Source organism: Thamnophis sirtalis, unplaced genomic scaffold (assembly GCF_051295495.1).
Source record: "Thamnophis sirtalis isolate CommonGarterSnake01/CBP01778 unplaced genomic scaffold, rThaSir2_p1.2 scaffold_5, whole genome shotgun sequence".
NCBI classification, from domain to species: domain Eukaryota; kingdom Metazoa; phylum Chordata; class Lepidosauria; order Squamata; family Natricidae; genus Thamnophis; species Thamnophis sirtalis.
This window is the reverse complement of record NW_028261385.1, coordinates 79,653,585-79,672,508: the sequence shown is the minus strand read 5'-3', so window position 1 is coordinate 79,672,508 and position 18,924 is coordinate 79,653,585. Positions and strand designations below refer to the sequence as shown.

Sequence of the window (18,924 nt, the reverse complement as noted above, 5' to 3'; positions counted from 1 at the left end):
TGGGAGAAAAATGGACATTGCTGGGGATAATTACTGTGATTAAAAAATGTCTTCCTTAAAATGAGATTTTTGTTTCAGATAATGTTTTGGCAACAGATCTACCATTTGAACAGTGGCATATCTAAACTTTGTGACAGGAAAGAAAGCACAAATTAAATGTAAGGTGTAATGAGGGGTCGATGGTACTCTCTGAGCTTGGTTGTTTTCTTGCACATGTTTTATTATCCAAACTAGTATTAGTCAGTAAATTTGCACTGATGATATTACCTAATTTAGGTGATGGAACAAGATAACAACCAAGCTGAGAGGAAAACAGCCAAGGACCCTCATTGCAACCCTGGGCTACAAATATTCTCCTTTATTGATAAGGTTTTATAAGATGCAAAAAAGGAAGTTTATGTTTACCTGATTTAAAACTGTATTTTTCAGCTTGCTGTTTGGTTTGGATGAAACTGTAGGGTTGCTGAGAAATAGAAGACTTTTGGAGTAAGAAGCGCATGATCTGAGATTTGGGCAGCATGGATACTTGTGGTATGATAAAAGTGAAGGTTGCTGTGGGTCTAAAAAATCAGTATATTAGATATGCCATACTGAGAATGTGAAATAGCTACAAGCCCAGGTTGTGCCTGAAACCACCTTTCTGTTTCCAAAGCACACAACACAAGAAGCATTTTGTATACAAGACACCCAAACACTGATGACTTATTGTGAAATATTAAAGTTTTCAAGGGAACATAAAATGTAAAATAAAGTCAAAAGAAGAACTGGTGGCAGAGGGATATAGTAGTTAATGATTCTCTTATTTACAATTATTAGAAATATTTTAAGTATACAAAAGAACTTACGGTTTTTATCATTGTAATACTGAATTTGAAACATAATTGTGCACAAATGATGAGTATATAATTGCTAAAATGTATAAACTTTTATTGAAATATGAAATGGAAGAAGTGGAAGAATGTATAGTTATAATATACAGATGAAACAATGAGAAAATATGTGGCTGAAAGGACTAAATTTTTCCACTATGTTATAATCTTAAAGTGAATTTTTTTAAAATGATGTAACCACAGAGTAAGAGCTAAAATTATATTTGTACTTATAACTGATATAAAGAAGAGTAGAAACTACTTATTTGTATCTTTTTCCTTTCTTTTCTATTTTATCTTTACTTTCTCCCATTTTCTTGCACTTTTAGCTTTCTCTTTGATTTCTTTCATTTATCACATTAGTTTGTATTTTTTTAAAAAAATACTTTCATAAAAATTATATTAAAAAAGATAAAAAGCACAGACTTCTGGAAATGCCCCCCCCCCAAAAAAAAAGTATGCAGGAAAAATAAATTTTAAGTTACATCAAAAGTTTCTTCAACCACACAGGATTCACTTTTCATCCTATCTAACACTGCTTATGTAATGGAGAGAATGAACACCACCTCTGCAGTGAACTGCTGCAATGGAGCTATTTTCTGATCATGTCCTATATGAGTTCTCAACTACTCATGTTCTGTTGGTGTTTTGAACCTCTTCAGTTGGAGGGCAACTGAGCTAAAGTACTGCTGAAAACAAGGAGAATTAGAAACTGATTACTTAACCCTGGGATCATGGAAACTCCTGTTAGCAGGATAAGAGAGTCGGAAGAAACCTTGGAGGTCTTCTAGTCCAACCCTCTGCTCAGGCAGGAAATTAGAAAATACTACCCAATTATTTATCTGCCAATCATTATGAGTTTCTCACTGGGCCCAGAACTCCCTTTTGTTACACCATTCATTTAAAAACTGTATGCCACTTATGGCAACATTAAGATTCCTCTACAATATCAACATAAGTTGATATTAATAGCAACATAACTGCTATTGCTATTGCTATAAGTTATTTTTAATACCAAAATTCTTGAAGAATGGGTAGCTTTTATCTTACACAGCTAATGGAAGGTACAAGAAACATATATGGACCTTAGACTTGTCAGATTATGCTATTTCAGGGTCATAATCGACTGAAGAGGTGAACAAAGGACAAGGCATCACCAAACTGACCTGCTCAGCTCTAGCTAGAAGCATGTCAAGGAAACCAATTTCAATGTAAATCACAACAAAAATGCATATAGATTTAGAAAAATGTATTTTAACTAGTTTCTGAGATTTTTGCATTTAGCTTTGCAGTTTATTCCATTTTTAAAAAAATATAGTACTGTTTAAAATAATGATAAACTCCATGTTAAGTTTTCTTCAGAACAACTATTTATGCTTACCTATTAAGAGCCATAAGATTAGAGATCACTCTAAAGACTACTTAGGACTGCTTTTTATTCACTGTATTCACATCATGAATGTTGCAGATATGTAATGGCACATACCTGAAGTGAATGAGGCACAGAGGAGGTGCATCCTCTCTCCATGTAAACCAAACACATCAACTCACAGGATTTTTATTATTGATGGAATTACATTTCCATACAAATCCAAGTGAATTAATTAATGGCACCTTAGTCACTAGATGACCTACTTGATTCAGGATCCAACACTTCTGTCAATCTTAATGGCATTCATTCGCTTAACTAAGGGAGAATTTTTCTCACCTTTTTATATACAAAATTTACATTAGATTTCCTAACTAGTAGCAAACTGTCAAAACATCCCTTCCCTCTTCTCGACAGATTTAACCTCATTAGCAGCTCTCACTGAAGACTGATTAGATAAAAGTAATAGAGCAAAATGTTACAATTAGTGCATTACACATGCATGTAGACCAATTTCATTCCCTTTTATTACTTTCAGAATGTAGAATGCCAGCAAATTTTTCCCCTTTTGAAAAACTGTAATAAGGGACAAATCAGAAGGCCTCACTTAGGCTTAACGTACCCATTTCAACTTTTAGCACCAGAAATGCTCCCAGTTCATCCCAGAATCAAACCATACCAAGTCATAAGCCTTTGGAGAACTCTGAAGTATGTGATCTTCAAACTGATAAAAGTTTCAAAAACATACTTTTAGAAATAGAAAATGTATGAGGAGTGACAGTTCCATTAAGTCAGCCTAGGTCTACTTCTCCTGCTTATTGGTCAAAAGGATTCAGGGACATGGAAGTTTTACAAACTATAGTGACACGCACACATCCTCTAAGATCTGTTAGAAGATGCTTTAAAAGGCTTTATGCTCTTTTAATGGTTCACAAAAAAAATGTGGTTTTCATGGTGCATAGAATTTAGGTCAGAGTTTTCACAATTATGGAATTTACTTGGTTTACATCTAAGTAAAGATCACCAAAAGGTGTTTTGTGAAGAACCAACATCAAAAAGAAAGAAAGCTCTCCATTCTGCAGTTATGCCAATCAATCAGTGAGCCAATCTGGTGGAATTGGTAGAATTTACATCTGTGTAACCTAAATATGACTGTTGGGACATAATCCTTAGATTGTCTTTCCAAAATGGCAACAGAGGGCTCACTGTGCGCATTATTTCATCTATTTTTAAACCACCTCCAGTGGCAGACGCAGATCAATGGGACAAGGTCAATTTTTAAGCACCCTTCCCCTCCTCCCCCAAACTGAGAAGAGTAGATTTTCCTGTCGGTCCTGGTTTAACAGACTAATCTTTCTCTTTCTCAGGAATGGTTCTAATTATCAAAATTGAGCTCATTTTGCCCCATTATCCATCAGCCAAATATATATATAGTCAAAACCCCATTCCTAAGAGGTATGTAAGGGGCGCACATTAGCACACCAGTGTGCTTATCGTCCCTGTCCTAATATTCCCTTGTATTCGTATTCATTTCATGTATTCATAATCATGTATATACTTATATCCGTTATCTAACTCATGCTTGATGAAAATAAATACATAAAAATTAAAGTGTGTCATGCTTGTCTGAGGCTTTGACCTTAAATAACTCTCACTGCCCATTTTTTTAAAGGAGTATTTGAATTCAAAGATCCATAACATCCCTGGACATTATTTTATTTTATTTTTTTAAACTCATCTCTTCCTCGATCCAAGGAGGCCGAGATCCAAGCCTGGGAAGATACCTCTGCAGGATAAAGAGGTTTACATAAGCGCCAGGCCCGGCGAGCCAACCAGAAAGCGCCAAGACCATTAATCAGAGCCCGGCACTCTCATCACCTCAGCTCGCCTGCCGGACTTCGCTCCCTTTTCTCCCACCCACCCCTTCCCACCGCGAAAGACTTGCAACCGAATGGGGGCGGCATAAACATGCATCTCCTCCCGCGCTTTGCAGGGGACATGCTGCCCCTCAGGGAAGGATCGGTGGGGGCGGGGAAAGGAGGGGGAAAGGAAGGCGAATCAAAGGAGAGCGCGATTCCGTCTCTGCCGAAAATCGAACTCTGCGCGTTCAATGATGTCCTTTGGGAGAAGCGCGTTCGAAAAGAACATCAAAGCGGGCCAGACGGCCGGCAAGAGGGCGTCCGCGGGCGCGCTGCTATTTCGCCTCCCGCAGAGGGGAAACAGCGTCTTTCCTTCGGGGAATCTCTTGGCGCCGGTCTCTCTTCTTTCTCTCTCTCTCTCTTCGCTGCAGCTCAAATGCTAGCAGTCAAAGCGTTCTCACTCTCTTTTCTGCTACTTCAATCCCTGGGGATGGGTTTTGGTTTTGGGGGAAGGGTGAGGAGAAAGGGGGCCACGGTGCATATTTCACGGGAGCCCCCTGCAGAAGTGCGCCAAAGAGGCTGCACAAAACCGCGTGTCCCTTCCCTCTCTCCCTCATCCCCACCCCGCAACCCCCTTTCCTTTCCTAGCCCGTCTCGTTATGAAGCGACATCTGGCGGGTTCTTCTCCCACGGGAGGGGAAAAGGGGAAAATGAGGCCACCGCAGCCCCTTTCCTTCCAGCACCACCACCAACCCCATCGGGCCGGGGCGCGGAAGGCAAAGCGCAGCGCCTCCTAGAGGCCCCCCGCGGCTCTGGCTCCTGGGAAAGCTGGACAGAGTGAACACACATCTCTCGCTCTCTCTGCACCCCCTCCCCCCGCCAGATTCCCAGCCGGAATCTCCTTCGAGAAGCCCCGGTTTTCCCGACGCCCTACCTGCGTCGCTTTGTGGAACTGCTTCTTCAAGCCCGCCACGGACATGGTTGTTGAGGAAGGTGGACGGCCGTGGACACTGCTGGGCGGGCGGGCGCGCAGGAAGGTAGGCGGCCGGGGATGCTTCTTGCCCTCTCCTGCCTCTTGCTCGGTCGCCCTCGCTGCCTCCTCTCGGCCGCCCCCCCCTCCCTCCACCTTCCCCGACGGGTTATCAGATCCCGGCTGCGGTGCAGAAACACCCTGACGTCAAGTCGTGGGAACTCGTCCTCTTAAAGGGAAAGGCGCCCCACTTTTCCAGCCCCTTTTTCTGCCTGGCTTTCCCGGTGGGAGCCGAGGAGGAAAACGTCTTGTAGGCGTCTTCTTCCTAACCCCCCACCCCCGATCGCTATGGGAGTTGTAGATCAGGGGCGTTTGGAGATCTCCACCCCTGGGAGTAGAGTATTGGGCGACCGTATGATTGATGGAAGGGGTTGCTCAAGGCCAGTTCAAGGTTCGTTTCGGCCCCTGCCCGTCCGGTCTTGGTTCACAGCAATCTTGTCTTGTGGGTTTCAAGATGTGGGGGATCTGGCTCGTCTGCACACGCTCATTTAGCTTGCAAGTCGCTAGAAGTGTCCCCCCCCCCCCCGAAGAAACGGAAGAGTTAAGAACTGGATAAGGCAGCATTCGGACAAGGACTCTGCGACATCCTCAAAGCTGGGAATTGCGGTGTTGGGTTTGACAGCATATGAATAGACCCGCGGTGATTTTAATGGGCTTGGAATAATAAATAATTACTATAAAAAAATAAAAATAAGCATGCATCCCATTTGCTAACTATATACTTGGTGCTTGTAGTATTATGAACTGCTAATTTGTGGGTATGGAGTAGTGTGCAAACCCAGCCAGCAAAATTGATCTGAATAGAACCCCATTAATGTTAAATTACCACTTTTAATACTTTAATACTTGGGACCCACAAATGGGACAGGTTTTCACATACTAGGTTATCTAGCCCCTGGTTTTCTCATAGCAACACAGCTTTGTGTTCTGGCATACACTTCCTCCTCTTTGCAGTTTCATGCGAAACTAGTAAGACTTATTAATCTTTCCTCTTACGTTCCCTGCAGTTCCTCTCATTGATCATCTTCAAACTAACAGGAGGTAGTTGGAATCTGAATCAGATTCATGAATGTCTGCACATAAAAATTAGTGGAATTTGAATCACGCCATCACAGACACCATTGTGACTTTTGATCATGCTTTGTTGGATATCCCTAGTTAAAATGATCAAAAATAAAAAGCAACGACTGAGCAGAAAACCACAATAACTGTAGACCAGTGTTTCTCAACCTTGGCTACTTTAAGTCCTGTGGACTTCAACTCCCAGAATCCCCCAGCCAGCTATACTATGCTGGCTGGGGGATTCTGGGAGTTGAAGTCCACAGGACTTAAAGTTGCCAAGGTTGAGAAACACTGCTGTAGACATTAGTAGAGATTTGCTACATGTCTGGCATGTGCTACCTAAGACTCCTATTTTCTCTACAACAACCCTGTGAGGTGGATTGGGCTGAGAAAGAGCAACTATCCCAAAGTCACCTAGCCGGCTCTTATGCCTAAGGCAAGCCTAGAAGATTATATCTTAACCACTACAAGAAACTTGTTCTCAGTTACTCTAGGTATGCCCCAAACATACGCTGCAAGGGTAAAATCTACCATTTAAGAAAGAAGCCATTGGTTGCATACCCTGTTAACTTTTGTGCCAAAGTATGAGACTTTTTTCCAAACACCATGGAGCTGATCTGTAAATGAAAGGAAAATAATTTAGGTCTTAAATTATTAGGTCTATGGAGATTCTCAGTCATCCCGGTCATGGTGGTCCCAAGGGTGCTTTTTTCAAAAGGCAACTGGACTTTGTTTTTCCTTGAAGACGTTTTACTTCTCATCTAAGGAGCTTCTTCAGTTGCCTTTTGAAAAAGGACCTTTGAGACTACCCTAATTAGGTATTACTTCATCTTGGGCATTCTCTTGAAAAAAGCTATGTTCATGATGAAAGAAATGTCCTTCTGGGTTCAGCTCCAAGTGGGGAAAAAGACACTGGAGACATGGAGGCTGCTTGGAAAGATGGTTTATTGGTGGACAGGACCACATGGCTTGAGTCCTGAACGGAAAAGGTGATGACATGCTTCAGTGTTGGGTGGAGAAAAGAGAAGGGCCAACTGAGATGCTGAGTCCCGGGTTTTATGCCCTCTCTGGCCTTTGATCTTGAGCTTGTATTCTGATTGGTTGTCAGACTCCCATGCGACCATGCAGGGGCAACTCTCTAAGCTGCGTTTTGAATCCAGGTTTGGTTGAGTTCTCAGATGCCATGTGGTGAGTTGGGTAAAGGGCCAATATTATCATGCCTTAATCCCATTCTCCTGGAGCTAAAGGGGATAACTCTTTATTATGTAAAGTGGACTAGCTTGGCATTCTTAATGGTCCATTGACAAAGTGGGGATGGGTAGGAAGCTACAGGGAGCTATTCTGTGTTTTAAAACATGTTTCTTCCTTTTCACATCCAGAGACATATTCTGCCTTTTCAATATTTCCTAGGATATTTCATTTTTCTGGGTTCGGGCTAGGTGATAATTTCCTACATTCATAAGGAATGGAAAGGGATTTTTCTTCTTCTAGCCCTTCACCTTGGAGGCTCAGGAACCAATTGTTTTAAATTGAATGTGTAAAATTGGGGTCTATGGCTAATGACATCTGTGCCAGGTGGGTTTTCGTTACTTTGATGACATCAGTGATTAAAACTACTGATAAGCTCTCATGATAATATGCACTACAACTATTTCTATATATTCCCTGTATTTCTCAGTTGGCAGAAGAGAAGACACTACAAACTGACTTTGATTTGGAAGAACAGATGGTAAACAGCAGTGGTTTGAAAATGCCTAAGAATTCTGAGAAACCTGAAAATTTATTTACTTTCCTCCACCAGGTGTCCCACTTGATTTCAAGGACTATTAAACAACAAACTGCAAAGGAATTAACTCCTTTCCAGCCACGTTATAATCAAAGTACTGGTAGTTTTATCACAATTTACCTATGATCCTCCAGGAATGGTTTCCCATCTCTCTTCTGACATTAAACCCATAATTCTCATCACTTCAAGAGCTTGGATAAGAATGGAGAATGGAAGGAGTTTAACAATATCTGGAGAAAGGCAGATTTTTCCATTTTATCTACTATAAGCAAAAGCATTAAAACCAAGATATACCAAGCAACTAAGCAATAAAACCCCAAAGGATGTTTCAAAATGTATCTCTAAAATATGGTGTAAAAAGATACAAAGAAGGTTACAAAAGCTGATTAGATCAACATTCATTACAGTATTATTTCATGTTATAGTTCCTCATAAATTACAAATCCACTCTTTGTAACTTGTTTCAAGCACGCTTTGCTTTTTACTTACATACATACAATTATGACTTCAAAATATTTACAGCTTTGACTGTGCAATTCAGTTATCTCTTAATATTTTCAGTGGTTTAGTTATTTCTTGCTCCCTGTAATACATCTATAACTCTACATTGATTTTTATAGGTATCCCTTTGTATCAACACAATGCATTAGAAGGACCAGAACTAAATATCCATATACTGTATATACTCAAGTATAAGCCTAGTTTTTCAGCCCACTTTTTGAGCTGAAAAAAAGCCGCCTCGGCTTATACTCGAGTCAGTGAAAAATTTGCCCGAAATGGAGGAGAAAAAGGGGCGGGGCATGCCGCTGGGTGACGCTCGTGAATGGCCCAGCGCCCCTGAGTTTCCCCTCCCTCTGTGTCAGTTTGCCGCGCAGCGTGCACCGCACCATCCCCCCTCCTCACGTTCTAATGTAATGCAGGGCTATCTTACGATTCCCCTTCCTCCCCCTCCTGCCGCTCTGCAACGATGTCCCACCTCCTCCTTGTTATGGCAAGCAGCCACATAGCGATGTCCCACCTCCTCTGGTACAGTGATCCAATGATAGGAATCACTGTGCCGTGTGTCATAGGAGGCGGGACATCATCATCACAGCGGGACATCAGCATCATGAGGTGAGTGAAGTATTTCATTGAATACACCGGTATTGTGTGATAATAATTTGTTATGCAGAGCAAATTTTTACAATGGCTACTGTATATTTAATGGGCACAGGCAGGCTGTATATGTTATTCAATGGGCAATGGCATTATTGGTGTCTATTTTTATTTTTGAAATTTATCGGTAGCTGCTGCATTTCCCACCCTAGGCTTATACTCGAGTCAATAACTTTTCCAGTTTTTTTGTGGTAAAATTAGGTGCCTCGGCTTATATTCGGGTCGGCCTATACTCGAGTATATACGGTATCATTGTTAATACTTTCCAGACCAAAAGCTACAACTTGTCATTCACAGAATGATAATTGAGTGTGCCCATTTGGACAGCATTCTCTTTATACCCATGCCAGTTTTAAAAATGAGAATTGAAATACAGATAGTCTTACAAATACTAAATACAATGTCTCAAGCCTGATAGAATTTTTTAGAGGCTGAGATAAGACCTAACAATTTACTAAGACTTTGGCTGAGATCAATTTCTTCACCTAAAATACTGCTTTTTCCCTTGCTTCGATCTATGGCTGCTTCTAGTATTTCAGAATAAATTTTGCTGTTTTATGTTGTTTGCTTTACTATTGTTCATACTTTATTGGTAAACAAGTTAATAGAAAAAGTTGAAATTTTTTCATAAATAAGGTCCTGGAAGTGCAATCACATGTGACTGGAAGTACCTTAGGAAAGAGCAACAAAGATGATTAAGGGACTGGAGGTTAAAACATATGAAGAACGGTTGCAGGAACTGGGTATGTCTAGTTTAAGAGAAAGAAGGACTAGGGGAGACATGATAGCAGTGTCATGGGGCTGCCTGCCACAAAGAAGAGGGAGTCAAACTATTCTCCAAGGGACCTGAGGGTAGAACAAGAAGCAATGGGTGGAAACTAATCAAGGAGAGAAGCAACTTAGAACTGAGGAGAAATTTCCTGACAGAACAATTAATCAGTGGAACACCTTGCCTCCAGAAGTTGTGAATGCCTCAACACTGGAAATCTTTAAGAAGATGTTGGATAGCCATTTGTCTGAAACGGTATAGGGTTTCCTGCCTAGGCAGGGGGTTGGACTAGAAGACCTCCAAAGTCCCTTCCAACTCTGCTATTGTATTGTATTGTAAATGGTTGTGGATGTATAGTGAGTTTTTAAATGAGTAGGAGTTAGAAGGACTTGAATAGGAAATAGAAAATAGGTGTTTACCAAGGTGATATAACCGTGTTGGTGAACCTATGGCACGTGTGCCCAAAGTGGCACATGAAATCATGTCATCTGGCATGCCTGCCTTGCCTGTTGTTATCTTCCTGGTTTCTGGCGCGCATGCGATGATCAGGTGTCCTTTGCATGTGCGGCAGTGCCAAAAATTGGCCTGTGCATGCACGTTGGCCAGCTGATCATCGGACGTGCATGCGTGCCAAAACCTGTAAGTTCGGCTTTTCCAGAGCCTCACCCCATTGAGCGAGCACACACGTGATGTTTCCGCTCAACCTTTTCGGCACTCAGTGTTGAAAAGGTTCGTCACCACTGTGATATAATAATATCAATATCTGCACACAGAGCAGAAAAAGCACACAAAATATTAAAGTTAAAAACAGCAGAAAAACAGCCACGTTCTTACTCAGCACATACATTGAATTCCAAGACGCTGAGCTTATTGTTATACAGATAAAATACCCATAGGATTAGTTAAGGAGGAAACGCTTTGGAAAGGGAGGGGGTGTCAATCAAAATGAAGCAAATCCCTGGTCCCCAGATGGTAGGAATAAAAGAAGGAGGCAGAGTTAAGGCATCCACTGAGTTGAAGGCACAGGTGCTGCGAATGACACACAGATTCCAATTTATTTTATCTTGGCTGCCACTTTTCAATGGGGCCTTTTCCTTTCAAACTCAATTTTACATATTGCTAACAGACTTTCAGGATAATCTTGAACAGAATCTAGCACAAAATAGCAAAATCACCCCCACTCTTCTTCAATGTTTAATTAATTTGATTATCCATCATGCTGATGTGTCCTGATCTTACTAAGAAAGAGCCTGCCATCATCCCAGATGGGGACAACCGGAGTCATTGCAATCATCCAATTCAGTGGGTGAACAAAAAATAAAGTTTTTACTTTTGTGTATGTGCAGATGCTGTAACATTTCCTCTACTTTACTGCCATCATGTGTTACATGAAAAAAAAACCTTAAAAAATAATTCAAGTTGTTATAAATATATGCAGGTAGTCCTCAACCTATGACCACAATTGACTCCAAAATTTCTGTTGCTAAGTGAGTTGTTATGTCAGTTTTGTCCCATTTTATGACCTTTCTTGCCAAAGTTGTCAAATGAATCACTGCGGTTGTTAATAACACGGTCGCTAGGTGAATCTAGCTTCTCCATTGCTTGTCAGAAGATTACAAAAAGTGATCACATGACCCCGGGACTTTGCAACCGTCATAAACGAACTTTTGTAAGTCGACAACTATCTGTATTATTGCTATTTGCTTTGCTTCTTTAAAATGACCATTTGAATGTTTAGTATTGATTCTTCTGCAAGAAGAACTGCAACAAGATGAAAGTGAATGATTTAAACAACTTATCTTCTATCATTTGATTTTACAGATACAGTATCAGGTCATCTTAAAAAAAAACTGAATGTAAAACAGAGTCGACACAAAAATCAATTAAAGAATAACTGCCAAAACAGCAAGGCATTTGCCTTTATTTATATTCTATCTTTCTCACCATGAAACATTAGAGTCTCTTACGGGTTGTTCTGTTAAGGGAATAATCTGTTTGGGGGCAGGGGTGAAATCCAGCCGGTTTCTTACAGGTTCTGGAGAACCGGTAGCGGAAATTTTGAGTAGTTCGGAGAACTGGCAAATGCCACCTCTGGCTGGCCCCAGAGTCAGGTGGGAATGGAGATTTTGCAGTATCCTTCCCCTGCCACGCCCACAAAGGCACACCATGCCCACAAAGCCATGTCCATAGAACTGGTAGTAAAACAAAAATTGAATTTCCCCACTGCTTGGGGGGCTGCAGAAGCACTGAAGAGGCAGTGGATGGGGACGCCCTGATTTTCATTGATACAACTATTTTCTATTGCTAGAAAAAAGTGTCATGGTTAGACTGCAGTACTGCAGGCTAATTCTGCTGATTGCCGGCTGCCAACAGTTTGGCAGTTCGAAACTCACCAGGCTCAAGGTTGACTCAGCCTTCCATCCTTCCGAGGTTGGTAAAATTAGGATCCAGTTTTGGGGGGGGCAATAGGCTCTGTAAACTGCCTTAGAGAGTGCTGTAAAAAGCACTGTGAAGTGGTCCAAGTGTTCTTGCTATTGCTTAAACCTATTTTTCACCAAGAAGGAAGAGGCCTGAAGTGATCTCTTGCAAAGGGATCTTGATATTAAGCCAACTATCAAGGCCATCCTAGAGCATTCAAATTGTTGTCATCATCATTCTAGCCATTGTGGATGTGGATACTCCACATCCAATGAAGGCCTCTTCCACGTGTATCCAACCTATACGGCCCTGAGCTTTCTTTTGCTAATTGGGCCCGCAATAGTTCTGATGCCATTGATCTACCTTGTTCTGTGTCCCTTTCGTGGATGCCTTTTATCAAGTGGGATCCATTCTATAACTGCCTTAGTCTGCCTGCCATCAGTTCTTCTTGCTATGTGACCAGCCCATTTCTATTCTTCTACTCTCTTGATGATATCCTACATTTTCTTTTGTTCTCTTATCCATGTGCAGGTTTCTCTATCTTGTCTTGGGATGCCAAGCATGTATCTTTCCACGGTTCTTTGCACTGCTTGTAGCGTTTGTATTGATTGTGAGGTTAATGTTGTTGTGGCCTGCCAGATTCAGACAATGAGGAGGTTGGGAGGAACTTGGGCCGGTCCTGGAGTCTGGGGAAGGCTCTGATGAGGGCTCTGTGTCGGAGGCAGAGAGGGGGCCAGAGCCATGTGCCAATTATCAGCTGCCTTTGGAGTCAGACATCAGTGAGACAGACAAACAGATGGAGCCTGTTCCCAGTGTGCGCATGCACAGAGTTGCTAGATGAAGAGAAAAGCTAACAAACGGGTTGACTTGGGAGTAAGGCCACAGGTGGACGATGAATGACCCCTCCCAGAGAAAATAAAAGAGAAGCGAAAGGGGAGTAAAGTTTACAGGAGACATTAGTTCACTTAATTGGTTCGTGACTCTCCAAGACTCCTTGCCAAGCTTTGCAGCTATCGGCCTGTCAGCTCTCCAAGCCACATAAGGTCTGTGACTGTAAATCCTCCCTCGAAATACTTTGCTTGATGTGAATGAGCAGAATTCACAGTCAATTTTCACAGTAAAATTTAAATTCACAGTAAAGGGTTTTTTGTTGGGACAAGGAGTTTGCTTCTTGCTCTTGGGAAGTCTAGGTCAGAACAAATGTCCGTAATTCACTGGCATATGTAGGCATAGGTAATGCACACTGATTGAACATGTTGTACCTTGTAATATACGTCATTGGACTCAACACGACTTACTGCTAAGGATATATGTGTGTGATCACAGATGGTGGATTTTGAGTTGGGGATTTTTTTCAAGCCACCACCTCGCCATGAAGCTCACTGCATGATTTTGGCCAGCTACTCTGCCCAATCTGTCTTGCTTTTAGGATGATACCACAACAGAAGAATCTGTTGTAAGCTGTGTTGAGAAAAGGTGGTATATAAATAAAACAAAGGAATATGTTTTAGTAGTTCAGTATTCTCTATCTGGTTTCTCTTGGATTTAGTCTTGATCTTTTAAAAAAATCCTTTCTTACAGCAAGAGCGACTTACATTAGGACAATTAGAAATTAAGAGAAGTATTAGAAATAGATAATATTGATGACGTTAGTAATGAATCATATTTTGAGCAAAGTAGATACAGTTAGTAGAAGTCAAGTTGCTAGCTGGAGATTAATAGCCCATTAATTATTACTCTTGCACCTGATCTAATGTGATAATATTATAAGATTATAAGAATTTTTAATGAAGCTCTCTCATCTTTAGTCTGTACTTGTAGGTTCTTTCCCAGTTTGCACAGAGGTGGCCTCTTCATTATTGAAACTCAAACAAGAGACATTCCAGGCAATGTACATCATCTTTTGGCCAGTGAGTCATAGTGACACAGTGGTTAGAATGCAGTATTGCAGGCTAAGGCAGCTCATTGCCAGTAGTTCGATCCTGACCTGCTCAAGGTTGACTCAGCCTTCCACCCTTCCAAGGTCAGTAAAATGAGGACCCAGATTGTTGGGGGCAATATCAGCAAAATTTCTTATAATCAGTTGCATGGCACATATTATCCCTTTGGATCGGGTGCAAGAGTAAGAATTAATAGGCTATTAAACTCCGGCTAGGAAGTTATCTTGTACCAAAGGGATCAACAGATGTATCTACTTTGCTCAAAATAGGAATGGGCTATAAAGCAGTATATAAGTGCTATTGCCCCTTTATAGAGGACTATAAAGCAGTATGTAAGTGCTATTGCTATCTTTTACAATCTCCGGTGAACTGTTATTAATACTTCACTTTCTCTATCAACACTTGTACAATTACAAGCATTGCCTACACATACACAAACACCTATATTTTTCTTATTTTTCCAGATGTAGAATGTAAAATGTCTCCAGTCTACTCTCCAAGCCTGCAGTCAAAGACAAGCACTTTTCTTACATTTGACCCACCACAAGCCTCTTTCCTACCTATCAACCATTCTAGGGTATTATTTATAGCAATAGCAATAGCACTTGGACTTATATAAGAGCCAAGGTGGCGCAGTGGTTAAGAGCAGCACTGCAGGCTACTGCTAGATCAGCAGGTCAGCGGTTCAAATCTCACCGGCTCAGGGTTGACTCAGCCTTCCATCCTTCCGAGGTGGGTAAAATGAGGACCCAGATTGTTGGGGGCAATATGCTGACTCTCTGTAAACCGCTTAGAGAGGCCTGAAAGGCCTATGAAGCGGTATATAAGTCTACTGCTATTGCTATTGCTATTGCTATTGCTATATATCGCTTCATAGTGCTCACAGCCCTCTCTAAGCGGTTTACAGAGTCGGCATATTGCCCCCAACAATCTGGGCCCTCATTTTACCCACCTCGGAGGGTTGGAAGGCTGAGTCAAGCTTGAGCTGGTGACACTCAAATTGCCAGAAACTAGGTAGCCAAAAGAAGTAGCCTGCAGTACTGCATTCAAACCACTGCACCACCATGGCTCATATCCTAAGAGCACTATGCTAGCTTGCAAGCGATCATTGTAAACTATTGAAAACCGAGTGATTATTTGATTGCCATATATATCATAGCCCACACAGCATTTAACACATTTTGTGGGTAGGTTATTATAGACTAATTTTTAGACTTCTTGAAAAACAGAAACCTGTTTTATAACTTTGGTATCGAGTTCTGATTGGCCTCCTGTGATGGAGGCCTACTTTCTTACACCAATATGTGATATAGTTAATTATTAAAACAGAGTATTACATACAGAAATGTATAGTAATTTTGAAACAGATGCTGTAAGTCATTAAGTAAATTCAAATTCAAATATTCAAATCTTCCCTGTGGGATCTGTTGACAGGGAAAAATTCATCTCAAAACTTAGAAAGCAAAAAAATGCTTTTCTCCATTCTACCAAAATAGCTAATGCTTGAATTATAGATTGCAATTGAAAAGGAGGATATGAGACCACACTATCTATTCATCTACCCTCACTAAATGAGGAGCAAATAAAGATTATAGAAGCAGATATCTTACCAAAGATTATTTAATCCCTATGTAGGTTTTCAGCCTATGGCCATGATGGCGAACCTATGGCACCCATGCCACAGGTGGCACGCAGACAGTGGTGGGTTCCTACTGGTTCGGACTGGCTCGGCAGAACCTGTAGTAGCTTGGCGGCCTGGGTCGCTGGAACCAGCAGCCACCCAGGGCTGCCATGCCCCCGAACTGGTTTTCCTGGTGGTGCGGTAGGTGGCACCATCTTGGTTTTTGCTTCTGCGCATGTTCAGAGCAACTTTAGTTGTACTGCATGTGCATGCACAGCACGTTCCTGAGCGAACCTGCAATAGTCTCTGCCAGAACCCACCTCTGCACGCAGAGCCCTCTCATGCGAGCCGTCGCCCCAGCTCATCCACCACACATGTGCGCACAGCTCCCTGCAGCCTGCTGATTTTTGGGTTGTGCATGCGTGTGGTCGGGGCAGAGGATTGTGTGTGCATGCGTGGGGGTTGTGCGTGCATGTGCAGGGTTGTGCATGCATGCATGGGGTGGAGATCATGGGTGGGTTGTGTGGCGGGTGGAGGGAGCACGGGGAGGTTTGGTGTGCCCCCCCCCACAGCCCACTTTTTGGTTCCGGGAACCTGCAGAGAGGCCACTAGGCCCAAAATGGGTTCTGAGGGGGTCACATGCACTTGCGCTGGAGAGCGTGGGAACGTAGGGGGAGCGTTTGCACATGCGTAAGGAAACCATGGGGGTGCACATGTACACGGGGTGGGGCGGGGGGGTGTTGTGTGCATGTTGCATTATGGGCACGCGATTACAAAGATGTTAGCCATCACTGGCCTATGGTATTTATCTCAAAAAACCAATAATACAATGCAATAGCAGAATTGGAAGAGACCTTGGAGGTCTTCTAGTCCAACCCACTGCCTAGGCAAGAAACCCTATACCGTTCCAGATAAATGGCTATCCAACATCTTCTTAAAGACTTCCAGTGTTGGGGCATTCACAACTTCTGGAGGCAAGCTGTTCCACTGATTAATTGTTCTAACTGTCAGGAAATTTCTCCTCAGTTCTAAATTGCTTCTCTCCTTGATTAGTTTCCACCCATTGCTTCTTGTTCTACCCTCAGGTGCCTTGGAGAATAGTTTGACTCCCTCTTCTTTGTGGTAACCCCTGCTATCATGTCTTCCCTAGTCCTTCTTTTCATTGAACTAGACATACCCACTTCCTGCAACCGTTCTTTATATGTTTTAGTCTCAATAGTCTTACTCTCAGCTTATCATTTATTCATGTAGATGAGAATGCCAGATTAAGAATGTGATTCAAAGTGTATTGCATTGTTATCTAATAATCTAAAAAAAAAAAACCACCTGAAGTTTGCAATGGTTTTACTTCTAGTGACAAAATATCTTCAACATTGATAGAGGTATAGCAAAGTGTACGGCATTTTTCAGTGGCCAAAAACAGTGACCTTTCCTGAAGATGCTTTGGGCTGGAGGAAGTCAAATCACGCATTCCTTCTTTCGTTACAAGTTTCATTCTTTTTGACATCAGCTGTACAGCAAGGAAGCATATACTGTGAATTTTAAGTTGAGTTAAAAAGTTTTCTTCCCCTATTCCGCTCCTCTATCTCATGCTTCTGCTCAACAGGAAAGGCTTGTTGGAAGAAATATTCATCTGGGTTCAGCTCCAAGTGGAGAAAAAGACACTGGAAACATGGAGGCTGCTTGGAAAGATGGTTTAATGGTGGACAGAACCACATGGTTTGAGGTCCTGGGAAAAAAGGGGATCACATGCTTCCAGATGTTGGGTGAAGAAGAAAAGGGGGAAAGGGAGGCTTGCTGAGAGGTTTTTATACTCTCTATTTGGCCCCACCTCTGTTTCCTGTCCCTGTGTAAGAAATGTATTCTCATTGGTTGTCAGACTCCCAGGGGCTAACTTTGTAGATTGTGTGCCTTTTGAGTCCCAAGCTTGGTTGATTTCCCAGATGCCATGTGGTGAGTTTCTGTAGAGGGTTAATCCTACCTTTGTTATGTAGAGTAGACTAACCCAGTCATTTTAATGGCTCATTGACAAAGGTGGGGGCTATTAAGAGTGAGTGTGTTTCCTGCCTACAAACATGTTTCTCAATTTCTTATCCAGGGAAATATAATATTCTTTTCAATATTTCCCAGGACATATTATCTTTCTAGGAGAGGGGTGGGTTTTAACTTCCTACAGGTGGTTGTTACTTTTGTTGCATCTTGGGAATAAGCACACTATTGCACACCAAGGCTAATGAAAAAAAAAAAAGGAAAAGAAGGCCTGCTTTTTTGTGTGTCTCCTTAGCATTTTTCTGCTGAAACAAATGTATGGTGAGTTCACATCAGGATCCATGATCCAGAACAAGCATTATGAAACAATGCAGAACTAAATAGGTACCCTCTATATGAAAAACCGCATTGCTTCTTCAGGATGTACAAGTAATTTCTAATTAACGTCTGCCCTCTGGTGGAAAAGGGAGAAACTGACAAATAGTGATTAAAACGTAACCTCCACTATACAGATACGAAAGGGAATAAAAATTAAGATTTTTTTTTAAAGGGGAAAGATATGATGAAATTGAGCATCGCATACATTTTGACTCGCTCCTTTCATTAGCAAAAAAAAGTTTTGGTTGAAATGATGACTGTTCCTTTGAGCATCTCTTCATAGGCCACAATGCACGTATGGAGAACTAGTTATGTAACAGAATATATTCAGAGCAACACATTTACAAGGGACCTAGTAAACCACAGAGGCAATCCCCAAAAAGTCTGCTGGGAAATAAAATTGCCCAGGAACAACCATTTGAGGATGTAGCTGTATCCTCATGCCTGCATCATTTCATTTCATCAAGGATCTGATTTTATTAAGACTTTGAATGGGCAAGAAAACTGAATAAGAAGGAAAAAACTTGAGAAGGCTCAAGCAAAAACAAAAACTATTTCTAACCAAACATTTGTATCATTTATTCCCAACCACCCCCAAGATAGGGTGGACCTCCATCCTGTTGCTTTTCCAAATGGTCCTAAAATGTGATTTTGTCAGCAGGCCTGGGGGACACAAATG

At 41.7% G+C, this 18,924-nt stretch overlaps 1 protein-coding gene across 3 annotated transcripts in view; it reads right to left on the bottom strand.

The window, feature by feature from the left end:
- Window positions 1-5,368, bottom strand: part of SH3GL2 (SH3 domain containing GRB2 like 2, endophilin A1) — a 113,690-nt gene extending 108,322 nt beyond the window's left edge. The window contains exon 1 of one of the 3 annotated variants that reach the window (XM_087716107.1): window positions 5,032-5,368. In XM_087716107.1, the coding sequence (XP_087572233.1) occupies window positions 5,032-5,076 (45 nt within the window). In that variant the 5' untranslated portion in view covers window positions 5,077-5,368. Of the gene's footprint in view, window positions 1-405; window positions 474-5,031 lie in introns of those variants that run through there. The other 2 variants (XM_087716108.1, XM_087716109.1) reach the window with 2 other exon arrangements.
- Window positions 5,369-18,924: the final 13,556 nt, after the last annotated feature.